This window comes from Galeopterus variegatus, unplaced genomic scaffold, assembly GCF_000696425.1.
Source record: "Galeopterus variegatus unplaced genomic scaffold, G_variegatus-3.0.2 Scaffold1394, whole genome shotgun sequence".
In the NCBI taxonomy this organism is placed as follows: Eukaryota; Metazoa; Chordata; class Mammalia; order Dermoptera; family Cynocephalidae; genus Galeopterus; species Galeopterus variegatus.
The window spans coordinates 251,041-269,271 of NW_007727505.1; the positions used below are offsets into that span (position 1 = coordinate 251,041).

Genomic DNA, 18,231 nt, shown 5'->3' on the forward strand with positions numbered 1-18,231 from the left:
GAGAGAGCAAAGACATGGAGGAAGCGGCCTTCGCATACAGTAACAGTGGGAATGCAGATCAGCACAGTGTCACAGGTCACGCTGCTAATGGGCGTTACCTTTTCCCCAGTCCTCAATTTATTCTAAGATAATCGGGGATGTTTGCAAACCTGCGTATGTGCAAGAGTGTGCATTCTAGTATTATTGAAGGATGCAAGCTTTTAAACCAAAAAAAAAAAAAAAAAAAAAAAAAAGGTTCAGGAACTTAGGCAATGTCACACAGCCCCAAGTGGCACAGCAAGGATGCCAAACTGGGTCAGACCCTATTCACCAAACCGTGCAGTTCGCACACCCTGGTACACACAAAGGACCGATCATTCAACATCCGCACCCACAACACCTGCCCACGAGGAGTCACCCATTCAGATGTACATACACAAATAGAGCCACTCTTCCCGGGGAATTCACCAAGTGTGCAGCTTAGGGCTGTGCTGCCTCCCAAGCCCGCCCTGCTGCTTCCCCAGGCTAGCGATGCTCATTCACCCTCTTCCGCCTCCCGAGAACCGGTAGAAACGGTCCTGAGAACTACAACTCCCAGCACACCCTCCTCTCACCACTAACAGAAACGGCCCGGGCGCACAGTCTCCTGGGACTTGTAGTACTACCCAGAATCCCGTTCCGCTCCTCCGTGGGCTATGGCCAAAGAATCCATAATCCCAGCATGCCCAGGAACCGGAAGACAGGAGCTCAGAGGGCATCTTCCGCCTCTGGGGGCGCGCAGGCGCAGCACCCATGTTTGTCGGCCCCAAAGAGGGAGGAGGTGCGATTGAAACCAAGACCCAGGCCTTGCCGGAGCTGACTAGACCTGACTCGGGCCTAGAACTAGACACCAGTCTCGCGCGGACCGAAAATCCCAGAGTGGATGGAGGAGGCCCAGCCCTGAGATCAACGCCAGCCCATCCGGCCTGGCGCGGGATCTACGGGGTGGGCAAGCAGGCAGGCGTGCCGAAGCCACTCAGGGCCTTCTCTCAGGTCCCGGGCGAGGAGCCTAAGCTCCGGCCCCACAAGGCCCTGTTCGGCCCCTGGGGACCAGAGCCCGACCCGATCGGAGGCGGAGCCTTCAGCAGGGCTATAGGCCAGTGACTAGGCCGGGACTGGGCCTCCCGTCGGGGCCGGACTGGGACGAGGCCCCGGGGAGGCCCCTAGCCCCAGCAGACCCTTCCCTCAGGCCGACGCCCGCCGGGAAGATGCAACGCGCCCTACCGGGCGCCCGCCAGCACTTGGGGGCCATCCTGGCCAGCGCCAGCGTGGTGGTGAAGGCGCTGTGCGCGGCGGTACTATTACTCTACCTACTCTCTTTCGCCGTGGACACGGGCTGCCTGGCAGTCACCCCAGGCTACCTCTTTCCCCCCAACTTCTGGATCTGGACCCTGGCTACCCATGGGCTGATGGAGCAGCACTTGTGGGACGTGGCCATCAGCCTGGCCACGGTGGTGGTGGCCGGCCGTTTGCTGGAGCCCCTCTGGGGTGCCTTGGAGCTGCTCATCTTCTTCTCAGTTGTAAATGTGTCTGTGGGGCTGCTGGGGGCCTTCGCCTACCTCCTCACCTACATGGCTTCCTTCAACTTGGTCTACCTGTTCACTGTCCGTATCCACGGCAACTTGGGCTTCCTAGGTGGTGTCCTGGTCGCACTCAAGCAAACCATGGGGGACTGTGTGGTCCTGCGAGTGCCCCAGGTGCGCGTCAGCGTAGTGCCCATGCTGCTACTGGCGCTGCTGCTCCTGCTGCGGGTGGCCACACTGCTCCAGAGCCCGGCACTGGCTTCCTATGGCTTCGGGCTGCTCTCCAGTTGGGTGTACCTGCGGTTCTACCAGCGTCATAGCCGGGGCCGAGGGGACATGGCTGACCACTTTGCTTTTGCAACCTTCTTCCCTGAGATCCTGCAGCCTGTGGTGGGGCTGTTGGCGAACTTGGTGCATGGTCTCTTGGTGAAGGTAAAGATATGCCAGAAGACAGTGAAGCGCTATGATGTGGGTGCCCCATCCTCCATCACCATCAGCCTCCCAGGCACAGACCCTCAAGACGCTGAGCGGAGAAGGTACTGTGAAATCTTCCAAAATATTGTCAAGCTAGGAGAGTATTGGTCAAGTATTGGTCAGTGCTATCTGTTTAGGTGCTTGCTGTACATATGCTGGAGACCTAGAGTCAGATGTTGAGGCAGATTCAGAAAGAGAAAATCAAATCCAGTCTTTGGCCTTGAGGAACTCAGCATTTAGGTTCTGGGCTTCGGTAGGTGCTTTTCTCATACCCAGGCCATTTAAGTGTCAAGAAATGCCCATGCTGTGTGAGGGGATGATGGAGGTACATATAACCCTGGCCTTTCTCAGAATCATAGACACCCACCCTGTGGAAGCTAGCAACAACTTGCTGGTCTTTTTCCCTCAGGGAAGGAGACCTGGAGTCCTTAAAAGGTGGTCTAGGCCACCCCAATTTCCAAATGCTGAACTCTGTCCTCTTCCTAGGCCTTAATTCAGATGCTGTGCTACTCTGCCACTTTACTGAGAGGGAAACATGAAGTATTACCAAATTCAACCCCCTCCAGTGGGCATGTGTTAACGAACCCAGGCGACCCACCATGGATGCCTGCCGACCAGACCACACCAGGGAGTGGAGATGACTTTTACATTGTCTGTACACCAAGTTATCTGCAGCATCAGAAATCCCAGCTGAATTATTCATTGGATGCACTTTGGCCAGGGCGGGACAGATCTTCTTATATTTTTATTTATTTATTTTTATGGTAAATATGTAACTTTATTATTTAAATATCTAGGACAGATCTTTTTAAATTCAGCTCTTACACTCTCTCTTCCAGATCTGTGGGCTCACCAGACTGGTCCCAGCTTCCACAAGATCCACAGCTTCATTTCCAACATTATTTTTGATTTTTTGAGGCAATTACTTAAGTAGTGAAATTTGGGGTAGGCTTTGTTTTTTTGCATTTGTCAAAGACTCCTGCTTTTGCTCACTGTGAGGTGGGTTCTTGGCAGGAAGCTTTATGAATTCAGATGAAGAGTTATCCCCGTGCTTATGCTCCACTGGGGCTGTGGAATTGACTGTGGGACATATCCCTTTCTTGAAGGAGTTTCCAGCTGGGGAAGGGCCATAGATTACTATGGTCCAAGGTAGTAGGTGTCAAAAAGTACACACAGCATGCTGCAGACATAATTCTGAGCCCTACAGCTTGGATCTCTGTGGGTGATTAAGTCCTAAAGACAGAGGTCTATCCTAACCTTATCTGGTGGAAGAGACGGGGCCAGGAGGGCTGGGCCTGGTAGGAACTGAGCTGCCCTCAGAGCTATTCAAGTGGAGCCAGGCCAGTGGTGCCCCTTCTCCAGTGAGGGGTCTTAGATTCTTAGGGTTGGGGCCAGCCCGTGGCTCACTTGGGAGAGTGTGGTGCTGATAACACCAAGGCCACGGGTTCGGATCCCTATATAGGTATGGCCGGTTAGCTCGCTTGCGAGAGCATGGTGTTAACACCACCAAGTCAAGGGTTAAGATCCCCCTTACCGGCCATCTTTAAAAAGAAAAAAAAAAAAAGATTCTTAGGGTTGGCTGGACATTCAGAAAACCTCTGCCCAGGCCAAAGAAAATGGACAGGGGGAGGCAGGTTGGTGGGGGGATGAGGGGGTTCAGGAGGTGTGTTCTTGGCATAGCATTATGGTCGTTAGCTTACTTAGGGGTGGGGGTTGCTCCAGTTTGCATGCCACTCCCAGACTCAAAAGGGCTACTAGTAGAGGAAGGCGGGCTTTCCTCTGTCTCTCTGACCCCTAAGAGGAAATGACTAGCATGACGCTATCTCTCTGCCTTGGCAGGCTTTAGACAGAACTGGCAAGGGCATCTCCGGGATGGGGACCTGGATAGCAGCAAGGAAGGACTATCCAGTCTGTGCCACCTTGCTATGTGCCAGGCTGGAGGGCAGGGTGGAAGTGTGCTGGAGCTTTCTATGTCCATGTCCTTGTCCTATATGCCTATCCTGTCATGTTCCCTGGCGTGGTAGAGATTTTTGCTCTGCTGGAACTTGGAAGGCCACACATGCTGTCCCAATGTTGGTGACACAGAAAGGCACAGTGGCCACTGTTGGAAGTGTTGCCTGGCAGCATGGGCACTCCACCTTCTGGTCAGCCATGGTCCCAAGCACATGTGTATACCTTCTTCTAGTGGACTTTCCCACCTCCCCGCAAAGGTGGGGTTCCAAGACTCTCTCCTATGGAACCAGTAGGCTCTGGCCTGTGCCCTACCCACATGGGCAGTTTCTCCTCCTCCTTTTCCTGCAAGGCCTCCGCCAAGTCCCTGTTCTAACACATGCCTTGGTGGCTTTGGGATTCTTCTGGGAAGGAGGATATTAGAGTCGGTTAGGAAGGTTGGACTGATTCAAGTTGGCCTGAGAACCAAAGGAGGTGCTGAGTTCCAGCCTTCCCCCACAGACCCTTGCCAGGAGGCTCAAGACCATCCCTAAGGAGAGGGAGAGAGTTAATAACCCTCTCCTTAGACATGATACCAGTGCCCAGGCAGAAACTCACATCTCAAGGGACTCGCTGTTCTATCCATCTCTTCTGGGGCACTAGCTCCACCTGCAATTAGGCACCACCCTCAGAACCATTCTGCCTGCCTGGCAGGCAGTCTGGCAGACACCCAGCTGGATCTCTCAGCCTGGAGGCACCCCAGCTAGGGAAAGGAAGACTACATACAGCCTTTGGATCCTCATTCTGATGGCAGTGTGGGCCCTAATCCAATCTCTGGGGAGCCTTGGGCCCTGCATGGAGAGGGGGAACCATGGGATTTGGTGGAAGGAATCTTATGGTAATGGGAGGAGTCAGCCTGTTGGGGAAGGGTGCAGGGCATGAGCCAAGCCCAAACCCAGAGTGACCTGTCCTCTCTCCTCTGGCCCCAGGCAACTGGCCCTGAAGGCCCTCAATGAGCGGCTGAAGAGAGTGGAGGACCAGTCCGTCTGGCCCAGCATGGATGATGATGAAGAGGAGACTGGGGCCAAGGTGGACAGAACCTTGCCCTCAGACAAAGCTCCCATGCCCCCAGAGAAGGGTGCTGCCCCAGAATCCAGTCTCATCACCTTCGAGGCAGTTCCCCCAAAGCTGTAACTCCAGACCACCTTGAGTGTAGCACCTTCTTTCCCAAGCCCCCCTTCACATCCTCTCAGCTACTCCAGGACACTGACTGCCCTGAAGAGAGGGAAGAAGGTCTGCTGGAGGTTTCTACGGCCTTCTGTTATTTCTCGCCAACACTACCCAGGACTCTTGCTACCTGGTTCCAACTCCAGACAACCACTATGCTAGGCATGCAGCCTGAGGCATCAGCCAGTCCAGGCCCCCATCTGAGGTAAGACTGTATCTCAGCAGGCAGTCCCAAGCAAGTGGCTTGCAGGGACACCGGTGCCATAGCTCCTGGCCTGGCCCTCACATATGAAACTGGTTGCCAAGACCCCTGAGCCAAGGCAAGAATTTGCCAAAAATGTCCTGGGGGCCCAGCCAGTGCAGGAGCCAGCGTGGGGCTGCACATCCCTGCCCACCCCCAGAAAGACTATGTTCATGTCAGGATTTGTTTCCCTCTGCTGTGGCTGTGACTGCTTCTGGGCCAGAATAGCCACAGCTCCCAGGTATTTTCTACAGGACCACTTGAGTGGGCAGCCAAGCCCAGTCTCACAGTATCAATAAAGCAGTTCTTTGAGGTATGACTCCTAGGTTTTGTCAGGCCACCTTGTATAGCCCCCTCATCATGTTCAACTGCAGTTAGACAAGGACTTTACTGGCTCAAGGGCTCAGTCTCTGTGGCAACTCCAGCTGGATAAGAAGCCCATTGCCCTTATTCTCCTCCCCGCCATCAACACCATATGCCCACTACCAAGCAGCCTTCCCAGAGCTGTTACCTCAGACCCTTACTTCCTTCTTCTCCCTCTGATCTCCAGCTGGGGAGTCCCTCTGTCTCTGCCCAGAGGATCTGATGTTTAAGGGCCTTTCTATCATAAGGAGTTGTTCTTATCCATGGTTCACCTCCAAGACAGAGTGCTTAGTGCTTGACACCTATGGAGACAGAGCCCATTCTCAGCTCCCATCCTGTCATTGTCTATAACTGACCACCAGTCTGGAGATTCCAGCACAGTGGGTAGCTAGGAGATGAGAAGGACACACATAAGGAACCATTCACAGCTACAGCCTTAGGGCCTGCAAGGGCCCTTGTTGGCATGGGCTACTCGGCAGCCAGATCCTGGGAACTTGTGTGCTAGGAGAGCTTCAGCCCCTTGGTCAGCAGCCAGGGACAGGGGGTCTCCGTCTTGCCCATTTTCTCCTGCTGATGGCATTAGCAAAGACCATTCCCAATTCAGCTGCTCCTCCCATCAGTCTTTTCAGTCATTTTTTTTTTATTTTACTTTTTTATCTTCTGTAATTCTGGAGATACGAGTACAAATATAAGCTGCATTGCTGGTGAGGCAGTCTTGGAACCCCACCTTCATCTAGACATGATTCATATGCTCCTCTGGGATGATGGAGAAAGAAAAGGGAGGCACTCTATCATGAGGGGCAAAAATGTCACACACAGGTCTCCTCTTACCCCTGACTGCCCCAGTGCCTGAAGTGTCACCCTGATTTAGTCAGGTGAGAGTCCAAGAGGTCCACAGCCTCAGCTTCTATACTGAGAGGCAAATCCAGGATTTCCTTAGGCTGGAAAGAGCTCATGGTTGGATCCTTTTGCGGTACAGGTAGGCATTGCTCACCTGGTTCATGATGACCAAGCTAGTGAGGACAGGGCATAGCACAGCCAGGTACCAAGTCCCACCAGTGACAGTGGCAGTGAACCAGAATGAGCACATGCCCAACAAGAGGCTGGCACTGCCCAGCAGGTAGCCCACCAGCCCAGAAGTGGCATGGTATAGCTTGAGCTTCGCCAGGGGCCATCGGGGCAACAGCTTGGGATAGAGCAGCCCCACCCCACCTGAGCACTGCAGCCCTGCCCACAGCACAGCTAGCAGCCCTGCCTGCCCATGCCGTGTGGCCAGGTGGGCTTTGCCAAGCTGCTCTTTGTGGAGGATGACCAGGCTGAGTCCCAGCAGTGCACACAGCAAGGCCAGCAGCTGCAGCACCCAGTGGCAGCGTGCTCGGCCTTTCCGTGAGAGGGAGTGCAGCAACGAACTCTCAGGAGAGAACACCAGTAGTGCCTCGGTCATCAGGAAGGAGAACTGAGGAGACAGGAAATGGGAAACTCAAGTGAGGGTGTTGTCCCAGCAGCGGAGAAAAGGCCTTTAGATAACACTGTAAGCTGTCAGTGAGTCTGGACTGATTGCCCTTCTTCATTCTCTTCCCACTGAAAAGACATCCATTTGGTGGGGCAAGAGTAGAAAACCCCATCTTGAGCAGAACATGTGCCCTGAGTAATTAGCGAGAGATGCCTCTCCCCACTTCTTCCCTGGTGCTATTCTGAAATGTCATCTCTGCTATGTTACCCAGCAAACACAAGGTTTGAGATGTGGCAGTTATAAATGATTCACAAGCTTTGTTTCCCTAACATGGAGCTGGGTACAATTTCTTGACAGGAGCTGGCCACATGGGTGCAGTGTTTCAGGGAAAATTAGATGCATCCCCATAAATTAAGGTAAAAAAGGACAGAGGTACATCCAAATGCAATTTCTCAGCTTCCTGCCTGGAGGTGGGTGAAGCCTCATTTTGTGCTTAGACAAACCTCACCCATTTGCCCTGGGTCTTGAATACACTAGTTCAAGTCTGGGACATATATCAAATGCAAAAGTTGGAGCAGGCAAGTCCTCCAAACAGATATTAAGTGTTCACAAGGATTCAGAGGCCACCACCCACGCCCATGCTCCCACCCTGAAGAGCTGCCCAGGCCCACTACTTACAGCCAGAGACATAAGCACAGGGTGCCAGGAGAACAGACCTGGAATGAGAAGAGGAGGCCTCATGGGGCTGAGGCAAGAAGAAACCAGCCATACCAATTCTACATCCTGAGGAATATAGGCAGCCCATCACCTAAGGAGGGGCTGCTAAAATGTGAGCCCCCTCTTGTTGCAACAAGCTAACCCTACGCCTATTCTCTCTTCCTGGCCCCTTCCTGGATCAAAGGCCATGCTTTGCCATTCCTCTGGCATTTCTCCCTTTTTCCTCCAGCACCACCCAAGAGAGGCAGCCAAGTGGAGCACCAAGACAAGGAAAGAGAAACCAGGTACTCTGGGGCCTGGCCAAGCTGGCAGAGCCCCCAACTCCCATCTGTTCCATTCCACTCACCTCTCTAGCACAAAATATCCCTCAGCCAGCCAGCCAGGCCTGTTTCCCCAGGAAAAGTAGCCCTTCCCTTCCCGGATGTCGACTGAATTCTACTTACTGGAGCCAGGCCTGGCAAGCACAGCCAATAGGCAGCCCATCACCTAAGGAGGTGCTGCTAAAATGTGAGCCCCCTCTTGTTGCAACAAGCTAACCCTACGCCTATTCTCTCTTCCTGGCCCCTTCCTGGATCAAAGGCCATGCTTTGCCATTCCTCTGGCATTTCTCCCTTTTTCCTCCAGCACCACCCAAGAGAGGCAGCCAAGTGGAGCACCAAGACAAGGAAAGAGAAACCAGGTACTCTGGGGCCTGGCCAAGCTGGCAGAGCCCCCAACTCCCATCTGTTCCATTCCACTCACCTCTCTAGCACAAAATATCCCTCAGCCAGCCAGCCAGGCCTGTTTCCCCAGGAAAAGTAGCCCTTCCCTTCCCGGATGTCGACTGAATTCTACTTACTGGAGCCAGGCCTGGCAAGCACAGCCACAAAGATGGTAAAGCCGAAGGCCACAAGGTGTGCGGCAGCCCCAGAGGCAGTGCGCAGAGCTCGGTAGATGTGCGACTCGGTCTCCACAGAAAGGGCCATGGTCAGCCGGGCCGGTGGCTGTAGCGTGAAAGCATAGTAGAGTGAGCAAGGGTCTGTTACCCCACTGTCCACTTCTCTCACTGGAGAAAGGGTTGCAGGGCAGGAATGTCACCCTCTTTCAAGAAGTTATGTTGGGGAGGAACAGTACCAAGACTGGCATCGGGAACAGTCACAACATGCCAGTAGAGAATCTACGGCCTGTATCTGAACTGGTACTGATCGCCGGCCAACCTTCCAGGTAGGAGGCGCAAGGCCAAATAAGACTACAAATCCCAGTGTACACTATGTCGTCACCGGCGGGAGCGCCAGGCAGGAGGGCGTGGAGCACTACGGGAATTGTAGTGCCATACTACGGCCCCAGTTACAGCGTTAATCCCTTCGCACACTGCCTCCCCACGTACAACTGGCATACTGCCCCTCCGCTCTAGGGATCTGCCTGTCTCACCCGCAGCGCCGACCCGTCGCGGTGGTTTCCTCCAAAGAAAACTGGTTAGTCGAGGCCCTGCCGCTCGCGCCACAGCTCTGTCGCGGAGCGGTTTCACTTCCGGGTGCGACGTCTACCCAGCCGGGACGTCCTAGGACTAGCCACCCCCACCAGCCTCGCCTCTGAGTCGCGCTGCGCAGGCGCCATTAACCAGACGGCTTTGCTAGTGTGTGTGCGCACAAGCGAACTTGACCCGGCGGCCCAATCCTCTGGCTGACAGGTGTTCCCAGAAATAGGGGCGCTTCCGCGCGCGAGAGACGAGGAGCTACGGGTTCAGTCCTAGCTAGCGCCATGGGCAGCGGCTGCCGCATTGAATGCATATTCTTCAGCGAGTTTCACCCAACGCTGGGACCCAAGATCACCTACCAGGTGCCGCCAGGGCTCGCGGGACTAGGCGGGGAGAGGGACTCTGTAGCGAGCTTAGCCGGCTGCCTGGAGGCGGTGGATCTCCGAGTATGCCACTCCCTTATTCGCGGACAACCCTGAATGGAGAAAACACTCAGACCCAGGTCCCCGGCCCCCTGTGTGGGCGGGGGAGACATATGTCACGTAAGCAGTGTTTGTAGGAAATGGGGCTGTATGGGTCCAGAGGCAGTGCTAGGTCCCACAGAAGGTGGGTTCGGCGGCCCAAGAATATTCCTGGATTGAGTTGAGACCTAAATGATGCATAGGAAGTAAGAACATGGCATGTGTTTGGAAACACAAAGGAGTAGTAGGCCTGGGTATATGGGAGAGAGAAATACTGAAGAAGAGGGTTTGGGCCTCAGGGGTCACCATGTGTACTCCATCCAGTCCCAATGTCCACTGAGGGGCCTGTTGCCACTCCTGTTCCCAGGTCCCTGAGGACTTCATCTCCCGGGAGCTGTTTGATACAGTCCAAGTGTACATTATCACCAAGCCAGAGCTGCAGAACAAGCTCATCACTGTGTGAGGCCCTAGCTGGGGGGGTGGGGAGGCAAGTACCCACTAGGAGGGGACAGGCTTGGGGCAGGCCTGACTCTGTTCCACTCATCCAGCACAGCCATGGAAAAGAAGCTGATTGGTTGCCCCGTGTGCATCGAACACAAGAAGTACAGCCGCAATGCCCTCCTCTTCAACCTGGGCTTCGTGTGTGATGCCCAGGCCAAGACCTGTGCCCTCGAGCCCATCGTTAAAAAGCTGGCTGGCTACCTGACCACACTGGAGGTCTGCAACATGCTGGGCTTGGGTGTATAAGCAGGCAGAGTTGGGGAAAATGTTCCCATGTCTCCAAAGCCCTCCAGACCTGAGACCCTGCCAGCCTACTTGGGACCCCGACAGGGCAGGTAGCCAGCCAGGGGTCCCGGGGTGTGCCCACCATGCTGTCCATGTTCTATCCAGCTAGAGAGCAGCTTTGTGTCCACAGAGGAGAGCAAGCAGAAGTTGGTACCCATCATGACCATCTTGCTGGAGGAACTGAATGCCTCAGGCCGGTGCACTCTGCCCATTGGTATGCCCAGCCTCTGCAAGGACAGCAGAGAGGGAGAGGAGGGATGGGAAAGTGGCAGGGGAAGGTAAGCCCAGCCATTACAGGAGAGGAACAAGAATCATGAACAAATTGGTGGCCAGGAAATAGCCATGGGCTGGCGTAATGATGCCCAGGGTCCAGTTCATGATGATGATGGGGCTGGGGCTGGGGAGGCAGCAGAGCTCTCCAGTTCTGCCCCTTGGGCATATTCCTTCCCCTCTCTGGACCTCAACTTCTCACTCCATAAAGGGGAAGACTGACACTACCCAGAGCTGCCTGCCTGTCTCAAGGGATGCTGGGAGGCCTGGATGGTAATTGAGGGCTTCTTGGAAGCGATGACACTGAGGATATGGTGGGGTCCCCTGCAGATGAGTCCAACACCATCCACTTGAAGGTGATTGAGCAGCGGCCAGACCCTCCTGTGGCCCAAGAGTATGATGTGCCTGTGTTTACCAAGGACAAGGAGGATTTCTTCAACTCACAGTGGGACCTCACCACACAACAGGTGTGCCAGCCCCCCCTGGGTATCATCACCTGAGGCTGGTCACAGCCAGGGCCTCACACCGCACCCACTGACGCTGCCATGCTCTGCCCAGATCCTGCCCTACATTGATGGTTTCCGCCATGTCCAGAAGATCTCAGCCGAGGCAGATGTGGAGCTCAACCTGGTGCGCATTGCTATCCAGAACCTGCTGTGAGTAGGACTATAATCATGCCCAGTATAGGGTCACCAGCCAGAGAAGAGCCCAGGGCCCCTGAGTATGGAGGCTGGGAAAGCATGGTTCTCAGAAGCTGAGCACAGCTATCTCTCCCAGGTACTATGGAGTTGTGACACTGGTGTCCATCCTCCAGGTAGGTGAGTCTGGGATAAAATTAAGTGGAGAGTGGACCATGTGGCTGGGCCAGACCAGAGCTGTGTCAGCCTTCCAAGCCCCTCACTCAGGCCCCTGTGCCTTCTGCTACCCTCTAGTACTCCAATGTGTACTGCCCAACACCCAAGGTCCAGGACCTGGTAGATGACAAGTCCTTGCAGGAGGCGTGTCTATCCTATGTGACCAAGCAAGGTACTAGTGGACTGTGGGGGAAGCCATCTTGGGGAGGGCAGGGCCACCTGGTGAGCTGACCCTTGGCACCCACAGGGCACAAGAGGGCAAGTCTCCGAGATGTGTTCCAGCTGTACTGCAGCCTGAGCCCTGGCACTACTGTGCGAGACCTTATTGGCCGCCACCCCCAGCAGCTGCAGCATGTTGATGAACGGTCAGAGGGGGATTCCCTGGGATATGAGGGGGTTGCCTGAGGGCAGGTAGACCCTCTGTAGGAAACAGGGGATTCCCAGTGAGCAGAATCATGGCACTGCTAGTCCAGAAAGGCTTCCTGGAGATGATGGGCTTGGAGGCCAGTCTGGCTGCTGAGACAAAATTGAAGGGGAGACTGCAGGAAAGGGTTGGCTGGGCTGGAAGGAGGCCTGGCCAGAGTATCACCCCTCTTTGCCCTAACCCTCACTTCAGGAAACTGATCCAGTTTGGGCTTATGAAGAACCTCATCCGACGACTACAGAAGTATCCTGTGCGGGTGTCTCGGGAGGAGCGGAGCCACCCTGCCCGGCTTTACACAGGCTGCCACAGCTACGATGAGATTTGCTGCAAGACAGGTAGAGGCAGGCAGGGCAGTCAGGGTGGGGTCAGAGCAGCGTGGTCAAGCCAAGACCACTGACCTCACTTCCACCACCCCATCCAGGCATGAGCTACCATGAGCTGGATGAGCGGCTTGAAAACGACCCCAACATCATCATCTGCTGGAAGTGAGGCTGGTGGTCGCTAGATATGGCACATTGCTGTGGGTACTTCCTCCTGCTAAGCCCTCCCTAATACAGACAGACTAGACCAGTAGGCTAGTCCATACTGTCTGGAGGTTGACCCACAGTTCTGTAAATAAAGTCATCCATTTCAACCTGCCTTTATTGAGTATTTCCTCTGAGCCAGCCACTGGAGATCCAGCAGAGAATGAAATAGCCACAGTCCTGCTTGAGCGCCATCTGGTGGGCAGGACTGACAGTGGACAAGTAAACATGCCCGCTATTTACAAACTAAAACAGCCAGAAACAGAGACGTAATGAAGACTGAGTTGGGACTGGAGCGGGGACTGGTCTGGATTAGATAGGCAAGAAAGGCTTCGCTGAGGTGACTTAAGCTGAGCCCTGAAGGAGGAAGACCATTGAGATGAGTACACAAGTGCAGAATCCTGAGGCAAAAACTTCTGGGATGTGTGAGGAACCCAAGAGAGGTCCATGGGGCTGGAACATAGCGGGTAAGGGGGAAAGAGGCAAGCATCTAAATCTTGAGATAGAAGAAAGAGCAAGTATATCCTGCAGAGCTGCTGGTAAGCCGCTTCAGACCTAGTATTTTGAGGGCCAGAGGTAGCCAAAGAGCCGCCCTCATGCAAAGCAGTAATGTCTTATGTACACCTTTAAGACTTCTGGCTGCTCATGACGGTCAAGAGAGGAAGCAGGCCTAGTGAAAAAGCCGCTGCAGTTACTCCATGAGAGGTGATGGCAGTCTGGACTAGGATGGAGAGAAGTTGTGAGCCCTGGGCAGTATTTCGGGAGTAGAGCCAATTGGTGGAGCAAGGCGCGAGAAATAGGGGAATGAGGAAACCTTGATGAGGAGCATCAGGGTGGGCCAAGATGGCACAGCTGCGGGAGGAGCTGGTGAGAGCCGGGATTACCCCCATCCCTGTGCGGACAACTTGGCGTCCGAGGAGAGGGTCTAGGCCACAGGAATCTGGAAGTCAGGAGAGACTCGTGGGCAGCAGCCCGCCGCGAGGGAGAAAGTTCTGGGTGTTCAAACAGGGTTGATACCAGCAGCCGCGTAGACTTTGGTGGGGGTGGGGCGGGGGGAGTGGCCCGAAAGGGGAGGTGGGACGGAGCGAGCCGCCAGCAGGGGCGGGGTGCAGACCGCATTGCGCAAGCGCCGAGCTAGCCCGTTACCAAGGCGGCTAGGACCCACGCGCCCCAACCGCCTCACAACAGTCCTGTACCAGACTAAGATCCCACCGGAGTCCGTTGTCCCCGAGTGTGTCGCCACCCATATCCCGGCTGCTGTCCGAGGTCAGCCGGCCCCCGGTCCCGATATGGGCGACCTGGAGCTGCTGTTGCCCGGGGAGGCCGACGTGCTGGTGCGGGGTCTGCGCAGCTTCCCGCTACGCGAGATGGGCTCCGAAGGGTGAGGCAGCTGGGTCAGGCGGAGTCACGGGGTCAAAGTCTTTGAGTGGGGGAGCTTGGGCCTGATGTTAAGGGGAGGGATTGCCCAATGTGAAGGGGATCCCTAGGTGGGGATGCAAAGTTCTCAGAGGAGCATTATATGGCTCCTGAGCTCTCTCTGGCTCAGGTTAGGCTTCAATAGGATCCAGCCTCCATCCTTATTCCTAATGCACACATGTGCACCCAAATGTACACACATACCCTCTGGGGCAGGTGGAACCAGCAGCACGAGAACCTGGAGAAGCTGAACATGCAAGCCATCCTTGATGCCACGGTCAGCCAAGACGAGCCCATTCAGGAGCTACTGATCACCCATGGGAAGGTACCCTGAGGTCACGGGCAGGGTTTCTGCCTTCCCCACCACACCTCACCCACTCTGCCTCTCAGGAACACCCTGGGTGGGGGACATGGCCAGTCCAGGCCCTCCTGTTCCTTGGCTCTCTGGCCAGCACCTCCTTCGCTCTGTCCTGGCACACCTGTCCTCCCCGATGGGGAAAAAGGAACGTGTTACACATTTCATTTTGTACCCCTATTGGATGGACCAGGCATTCCAGGCCTGGTGTAGGACATGAGTTAATCAGGGAAATAATCATGGATCCTAGAACAACCTAGGCTGCAGGGGGGGGCCCAAGTGCTAAAGGCTGAATTGACTGTAAGGTCAGAGGGGGCCCATTGAAGTGGGAGTGGGACCTTGACATGGAAGGAGGCAGCCTTCCCAACATGAGAGAGGGGGAGTTGGAAACCAGAGAGATGTCTGTCTGGAGCATGGTCAGTTAGTGGAATCAGTAGATGACCTGAGATGTCACTTGACAAAAGGATTCCTCCGCAAGAAGAACGTGGAGCTCACTACTGGGGGATGGGGTACGAATAGGGCATTGTGAAGGGCCCTGAGTAAAGGTGAGGCTAAGGCACACAAGAGCCTTGGGGCGCCAGAGGTCAGGGATAAGAAGAAGGGCATGAGTGGGAGGACTGGCCTGGAAGGAATTCCTGGAAGGAGGGGAGAGGAAACGTGCAGGGAGGGCAGGGACCAGTCACAGGAAGCATGGGAGATGTCCCCACAGAGATGCTTGGGGCAGCTGGAAATGAAGGTCTAAGGTGCAGGAGAGAAGTTGGGAAGAGTAATCATGGGGCCTGGGAGAGTCTAGGAGGCCAAGGGAATTTGAGAAGAACTGGGGTAGACCAAGCCAGGCTATGGTAGACCCACCTCATCCCTGTCCTTTCCTCTACTCTTCAAAGATCCCAACACTGGTGGAGGAGCTGATCGCAGTGGAGATGTGGAAGCAGAAGGTGTTCCCAGTGTTGTGCAGGCTAGAGGACTTTAAGCCACAGAACACCTTCCCCATATATATGGTGGTGAGCTGGGCTTCTCATTCACACTTCCTTCCACCCCTTATCCCCTGGACTGGGGGAATAGCTGGTGGCCCCTATCCCTCACTCAGAAGCCCCAGGTCCTGTCTTCCTTTTGGTATGACAGGTACACCACGAGGCCTCCATCATCAACCTCTTGGAGACGGTGTTCTTCCATAAGGTGAGGCACTATCCCCGCCCATGGGCCACTGCTTCTGGCCAGGGCCTGGCAGGAAGGGAGGTTGTGTCAGTGAGGGGAGGGCATCAGAAACAGAAAGTTTCCCTTCCCCCTTACCCCACAGGAGGTATGTGAGTCAGCAGAGGACACTGTCTTGGACCTGGTAGACTACTGCCACCGTAAACTAACTCTGCTGGTGGCCCGGAGTGGCCATGGTGGCCCCCCTGAGGAGGAGGAGGGGTGCCAGGACAACACCCCCATGCAGGTGGGTTGAGGTTCCCTGGGGTTGGCAGCCTAGATCTGGGTTCTCCCAGGCCTGTGCAGGCAAGGGATGACCCATCCTGAACACTGTATGGCCTCCCAGGAGCTGCAGAAGCAGGCAGAGCTAATGGAATTTGAGATCACACTGAAGGCCCTCTCAGTGCTGCGCTACATCACAGACTGTGTGGACAGGTGGGCAGCTCCCGGGCCTGGGGCCTACAGTGGAGGGCTAAAAGATTGGGCCTGTAGCTTCTGCTCACCTCCCTTCCCACCACCCCCACTCCTAGCCTTTCCCTGAGCACCTTGAGCCGCATGCTCAGCACCCACAATCTGCCCTGCCTCCTGGTGGAACTACTGGAGCACAGTCCCTGGAGCCGGCGAGAAGGGGGTAAGGTCCTCTCCAACCCATGTAAGCCCCATCCCACTGCTTCTAGGCCACTGTTCAGGATTGTTGGGGGTGGGCAGTTTGCCCACAGGCAGACAAACCCTTCCCCTAGGCCACAGATGATACCAGGATGTCTTCACCCAAGGTGGGCATAGACCTGAGCTCTGTAGCAGTCAAGGCCCATGTGTCCACTACTGAGAACTCACCCTGCTCTGGGAGCAGCAGCACCACAGCCTGGGCATGTCCTATAGCCCAGGTTCTCCCACCATGCCCAGGTAGTGGTCAGTCCCCCAGCCCACACAGCTGGCTCACTCAGAATGCAATCCCTGCACTCAGTGTCCTGGTTCCTCTCCCCAGGCAAGCTGCAGCAATTCGAGGGTGGCCGTTGGCAGACAGTAGCCCCCTCAGAGCAGCAAAAGCTGAGCAAGTTGGATGGGCAAGTGTGGATTGCCCTGTACAATCTGCTGCTAAGCCCAGAGGCTCGGGCCCACTACTGTCTCACAAGCTTTGCCAAGGGACGGCTACTCAAGGTGGGAAGATCCCCCCATACCAGTCCCCACAGCCCCAGTACTGCCTCACCCCATCCCACCCCGACTCCCTGATGTTTTTTGCCCATGCACCTCAGCCCCAGCCCTCTTTCCAGACGTTGGGCCTCAGATGACACAGCAGCTAGTGGGATATGGGCCCCACAGGCACCCCCAGCTCAGCCTAGGCCCTCCATGTTCCTTGGCCCTCTGGCCAGCACCTGCTTCACACTGGCCTCCACTGGACACCCTTGCAGCTTCGGGCCTTCCTCACAGACACACTACTTGACCAGCTGCCCAACCTGACAGACCTGCAGAGTTTCTTGGCCCACCTGGCCCTGGCTGAAACCCATACCCCTAAGAAGGACCTGGTGTTGGAACAGGTAGGTACTGGAAAGTTAGTTGCTCAGGACCACTGCCTTCTTTGCCAATTCCTTCCTGCTACTATCTGCTTCTCTCCCCTAGATACCAGAAATCTGGGAGCGGCTAGAACGAGAGAACAGAGGTAAGTGGCAGGCTATTGCCAAACACCAGCTTCGGCATGTGTTCAGCCCTTCGGAGCAGGACCTGCGGCTGCAGGCACAAAGGTAAGACCTGCTGAGCTGGCAGAAGGGGTGGATGGGATACAGGAGGCATGGACATGAGCAAAGGTGCTCCTGTGCCCCCACCTGCCAGGCCCAATCAGGCCCTCCTGACTCCTCCTCCAGGTGGGCTGAGACCTACAGGTTGGACGTGCTAGAGGCAGTGGCTCCAGAACGGCCCCGCTGTGCCTACTGCAGTGCAGAGGCTTCCAAGCGCTGCTCCCGATGCCAAAATGAGTGGTATTGCTGCAGGTGAGGTTACCCTAGGACCTTGGACCCTTTAGCCCCACTCCCAGATCCCCCACAAACACTCCCATCCTCACCAGCCCACGTGCCTGCAGGGAGTGCCAAGTCAAGCACTGGGAGAAGCATGGCAAAACTTGTGTCCCGGCAGCCCAGGGTGACAGAACCAAGTGAAGGCTGCAGATGCTAAGGGCCGGCCACATGTGCCAAGGGAATCTTCCCAGAAAGCGGCCCTGAACCTCAGGATCTCGATCCGGCCTCTGCCAGAGCCTCAGTCTTCCTGGTGGTCATGACAGCGGGGCCTGACAGAGTTGCTGACCCATCTCCCCCCACCACCCCCATCGAAGGCTCCCGACTTCCTGCCCCACCAGGCGGGTAGGCTGAGGGCGCTGCCTCAGCAAACTGGGACGGGAGGCCTGGGTGGAGGTGAGGGCCGGATGTGGGGACCCTCTTCCTCTAGCACAGTAAAGCTGGGTTCCAGAAACACGCCTGTCTCCGTGTTGTCGTAGTCGCTGTTGAGAGTGGGGTGAGGGGGATGAATGAGGGAAGGAAAGGAAGGGCGGGGTCTCTGCG

General features: G+C 55.6%; 4 protein-coding genes across 6 annotated transcripts; 3 read left to right on the forward strand and 1 right to left on the reverse strand.

Annotated features, from left to right (window-relative positions):
• The first annotated feature begins 773 nt into the window (after positions 1-773).
• Positions 774-5,731, forward strand: TMEM115 (transmembrane protein 115). The gene is made up of 2 exons (XM_008576730.1): positions 774-2,077; positions 4,934-5,731. Exons 1-2 carry the CDS (start codon positions 1,227-1,229, stop codon positions 5,136-5,138), a joined length of 1,056 nt encoding a protein of 351 aa, XP_008574952.1. The 5' UTR covers positions 774-1,226; the 3' UTR covers positions 5,139-5,731.
• Positions 5,732-6,393: 662 nt separating this feature from the next.
• On the reverse strand, positions 6,394-9,000 carry LOC103593700 (cytochrome b561 domain-containing protein 2). Its single transcript, XM_008576731.1, has 3 exons — positions 8,784-9,000; positions 7,907-7,944; positions 6,394-7,231 (listed from the first exon to the last, which is right to left on the reverse strand). Exons 1-3 carry the CDS (start codon positions 8,908-8,910, stop codon positions 6,728-6,730), a joined length of 669 nt encoding a protein of 222 aa, XP_008574953.1. The 5' UTR covers positions 8,911-9,000; the 3' UTR covers positions 6,394-6,727.
• A 275-nt stretch (positions 9,001-9,275) lies between these two features.
• NPRL2 (nitrogen permease regulator-like 2 (S. cerevisiae)) lies at positions 9,276-12,835 on the forward strand. 2 transcript variants are annotated; one of them, XM_008576732.1, is made up of 11 exons: positions 9,276-9,763; positions 10,230-10,321; positions 10,411-10,579; positions 10,754-10,862; positions 11,249-11,385; positions 11,477-11,574; positions 11,696-11,732; positions 11,851-11,944; positions 12,020-12,137; positions 12,389-12,531; positions 12,618-12,835. In XM_008576732.1, the coding sequence occupies exons 1-11, from the start codon at positions 9,686-9,688 to the stop codon at positions 12,683-12,685; spliced, it is 1,143 nt and encodes a 380-aa protein (XP_008574954.1). In that variant the 5' UTR covers positions 9,276-9,685; the 3' UTR covers positions 12,686-12,835. The 2 variants fall into 2 exon arrangements, with proteins under 2 accessions (XP_008574954.1, XP_008574955.1); XM_008576733.1 differs by lacking the exon at positions 10,230-10,321 and having other exon boundaries at positions 9,563-9,763; positions 10,416-10,579.
• A 1,036-nt stretch (positions 12,836-13,871) lies between these two features.
• On the forward strand, positions 13,872-18,145 carry ZMYND10 (zinc finger, MYND-type containing 10). Of its 2 annotated transcripts, none has more exons than XM_008576734.1 (12): positions 13,872-14,101; positions 14,353-14,461; positions 15,376-15,492; positions 15,614-15,667; positions 15,789-15,929; positions 16,029-16,117; positions 16,213-16,313; positions 16,668-16,840; positions 17,092-17,217; positions 17,300-17,421; positions 17,542-17,667; positions 17,757-18,145. In XM_008576734.1, exons 1-12 carry the CDS (start codon positions 14,010-14,012, stop codon positions 17,830-17,832), a joined length of 1,326 nt encoding a protein of 441 aa, XP_008574956.1. In that variant the 5' UTR covers positions 13,872-14,009; the 3' UTR covers positions 17,833-18,145. The 2 variants fall into 2 exon arrangements, with proteins under 2 accessions (XP_008574956.1, XP_008574957.1); XM_008576735.1 differs by having other exon boundaries at positions 13,943-14,101; positions 17,810-18,145.
• The last annotated feature ends 86 nt before the right edge of the window (positions 18,146-18,231 follow it).

Bases quoted from the DNA above. Each gene is read 5' to 3' on its own strand.
- TMEM115 (XM_008576730.1), top strand. From the start codon at position 1,227: ATGCAACGCGCCCTACCGGGCGCCCGCCAGCACTTGGGGGCCATCCTG. The intron at 2,078-4,933 runs GTACTGTGAAAT...CTCTGGCCCCAG, and splicing joins CAAGACGCTGAGCGGAGAAG to GCAACTGGCCCTGAAGGCCC.
- LOC103593700 (XM_008576731.1), bottom strand. From the start codon at position 8,910: ATGGCCCTTTCTGTGGAGACCGAGTCGCACATCTACCGAGCTCTGCGC. The intron at 7,945-8,783 runs GTAAGTAGAATT...TTCTCATTCCAG, and splicing joins GCTTGCCAGGCCTGGCTCCA to GTCTGTTCTCCTGGCACCCT. The intron at 7,232-7,906 runs GTAAGTAGTGGG...CTGTCTCCTCAG, and splicing joins CTGTGCTTATGTCTCTGGCT to TTCTCCTTCCTGATGACCGA.
- NPRL2 (XM_008576732.1), top strand. From the start codon at position 9,686: ATGGGCAGCGGCTGCCGCATTGAATGCATATTCTTCAGCGAGTTTCAC. The intron at 10,580-10,753 runs GTCTGCAACATG...TGTTCTATCCAG, and splicing joins GCTACCTGACCACACTGGAG to CTAGAGAGCAGCTTTGTGTC. The intron at 11,575-11,695 runs GTGAGTAGGACT...TATCTCTCCCAG, and splicing joins ATTGCTATCCAGAACCTGCT to GTACTATGGAGTTGTGACAC.
- ZMYND10 (XM_008576734.1), top strand. From the start codon at position 14,010: ATGGGCGACCTGGAGCTGCTGTTGCCCGGGGAGGCCGACGTGCTGGTG. The intron at 15,493-15,613 runs GTGAGCTGGGCT...TTGGTATGACAG, and splicing joins CCTTCCCCATATATATGGTG to GTACACCACGAGGCCTCCAT. The intron at 15,668-15,788 runs GTGAGGCACTAT...CTTACCCCACAG, and splicing joins AGACGGTGTTCTTCCATAAG to GAGGTATGTGAGTCAGCAGA.